The sequence below is a fragment of the Loa loa genome, assembly GCF_000183805.2.
Source record: "Loa loa unplaced genomic scaffold supercont3.1313, whole genome shotgun sequence".
NCBI classification, from domain to species: Eukaryota; Metazoa; Nematoda; class Chromadorea; order Rhabditida; family Onchocercidae; genus Loa; species Loa loa.
The window spans coordinates 1-2,239 of NW_018109493.1; the positions used below are offsets into that span (position 1 = coordinate 1).

The 2,239-nt window shown below is 31.0% G+C and overlaps 1 protein-coding gene across 1 annotated transcript; it reads left to right on the forward strand.

Moving 5' to 3' along the window:
* Positions 1-280: 280 nt before the first annotated feature.
* Positions 281-579, forward strand: LOAG_19078 (hypothetical protein; the record flags this gene model as incomplete). The annotated part of the gene is made up of 2 exons (XM_020451734.1): positions 281-364; positions 514-579. 2 exons carry the CDS (start codon positions 281-283, stop codon positions 577-579), a joined length of 150 nt encoding a protein of 49 aa, XP_020304463.1.
* Between the last annotated feature and the right edge of the window lie 1,660 nt (positions 580-2,239).

Genomic DNA, 2,239 nt, shown 5'->3' on the forward strand with positions numbered 1-2,239 from the left:
TTTTTTCCAGTCCAACATCAGATGGTGCAGCAGCAGTAATTCTGTGTAGCGAAAAATTTTTGATGAAATTTCCCCATCTCTCCAAACAAGCTATTGAAATTTTTTACTAATTCATTTTAAGTTAATTAATAATTAGTAGCAAACTTACAATAATTTTAAATTAAGCTTAATTTTATTTGAAATAATTTCTTCATTTTTTTCCCCGCTTTCCTTTTTCTTTTTTTATTACCTTTACCAAGACAAGATATGCACTTGACAAAATGATACAATAAAGGTGACAATGCCTATGATGCAAAGTGGGTTATTTAGATTTGTTTTGATCGGACCAGATAACGTCATCAAGAAATGGATTGTTGATTTCAAGGTATGCTTCTCAGCATTATACCCTTTCATTTCTTATTCATCTTACATGAACTGAAATGGATATTTTAAAATTTCCTAAAAATCAAAGCAATGATAAAATCCTCTATTTGAGACCTTTTTATCTTTGAATGCATTCTTTTTAATTGTTAGGTGACATCACCGGTTATTGCCCAAACGGGTGAAGGTAATGTAGATGATGACAATGAAAGATTCTGATTTTGTGAAAATTGTTACCGGAGAATTGCGACCTGATCAGGTAAATATGCTCATTTGATATTCAGAAGTAAAAAACAATTAAAAATTTAGAATTTAGTCGGTAATTACTTGCATTAAAACAATTTTTAATATTATGTGGTAAAAAATGATATAAGCAGACTAATTGACATCATTAATCTTATCTCAGTTCCTTGATCTCATAATATTTTGTTTTCTTTTTGAATATTTAAACTTTGCGACAGTTTGTTATTCTGCTACTGTCTCTTACATACTGGTCATATTTGTGCAAAAAAGTGCTCCAGCAACAAACTGGAGTATGAAATATAGGTCAGTATTTTTGAAATTCGTTTACTCCTCTTCAATAACATTTAGTAGTTGATGTCATATAAAATGGTTTCAGGCAGTTCAGGCATTACTGAGTGGTTAGGGAATCCGAGTTATCAGAATACTCTCCTTTATATCGAGTAGTTTGCGCTGGCATACCAAAGCGGTTAAACTACAATGATGATATCAGTATTTTATTGTACCTTGGCTATTTTATGTATAAAGAAAAAGGAACGGGGATGCCTAAAATTCGTTTGTAATTATGAGTAAATAAAACAGCTTACGAAAGCAGCAGCGAGAGACATCACCAATCGTAATATTTGACTACATTTCTGAACAGGTAGAAAGTAAGTTAACATTTTTCTTTCCAAAGTTTAGTTTCAAAAGACCGACACATCAAATATTGGGTCCAATCGTTGTCTATTATTTAATTATAATCAGTGACACATGATATCCAATTCATTACAAGATGATTTACATTTTTCTTCTCTTGCAAGCATCTTTTTTTGCAAGTGAATATTTCCATAACAGTGCCATATAATGCAAACAGAGTTATTCAATATCGTACGGATTAAATATTCCTTTAACCAGTAACATTTATTACCAACAATCTGCCAGTTTTAATTTATGCAAATCCTTACATTTCCTCTGTCATGGAAATTTTCAAACCATCAATATTTCTAGTAATCCCAAAGCACATTCATCAAACGCCAGTTCAGAGGTCGGAAAATGAGAATTCAAAGGAGAGAAATATAAAAAAATAATTTGAATCGCACGAATTGAAAACTGTTTGAAATTGATCAACTCATCAGTTCAAAAAGAAGCCTTTTCCGACAAATGGGTTGGATAAACCATCAGTCCTATATTCCGGAATGCAGCACTGAGATCAAAATTTACTAATACCATTATTAATTAATACAATTAGTCTCCATGAAGGCTATCAAATCAAATCACTTACTTTATTGCCATAATATAATTCATTATTAAAGGCCATCTTCATCTGTTACTTGCAACATCTATTGCTGACTTTTTTTTCTTTTTCCTCCTTTTTTTACAGAAATTCACAGTTTCAAAAGGAATATAACTTGAACGAGATTCTGAATGCACGTGTAATTCACGATTTTATGGGTCTTCTGGAATACAGGTAGCTTAAACGATAATTGAATTAATAAAAGCAATAATTATTAAAATTTAAAAGTAACAATATGGTCAAGTCCTACTATATGTGCGAGATTATTTCTTGTTTGCATTGCATTATATGTTTGCATCCAGTATGTCTGCATCAACAATTGACTAACCGCACAAAAACGAAAACCAAATATTTCCATAACAATGC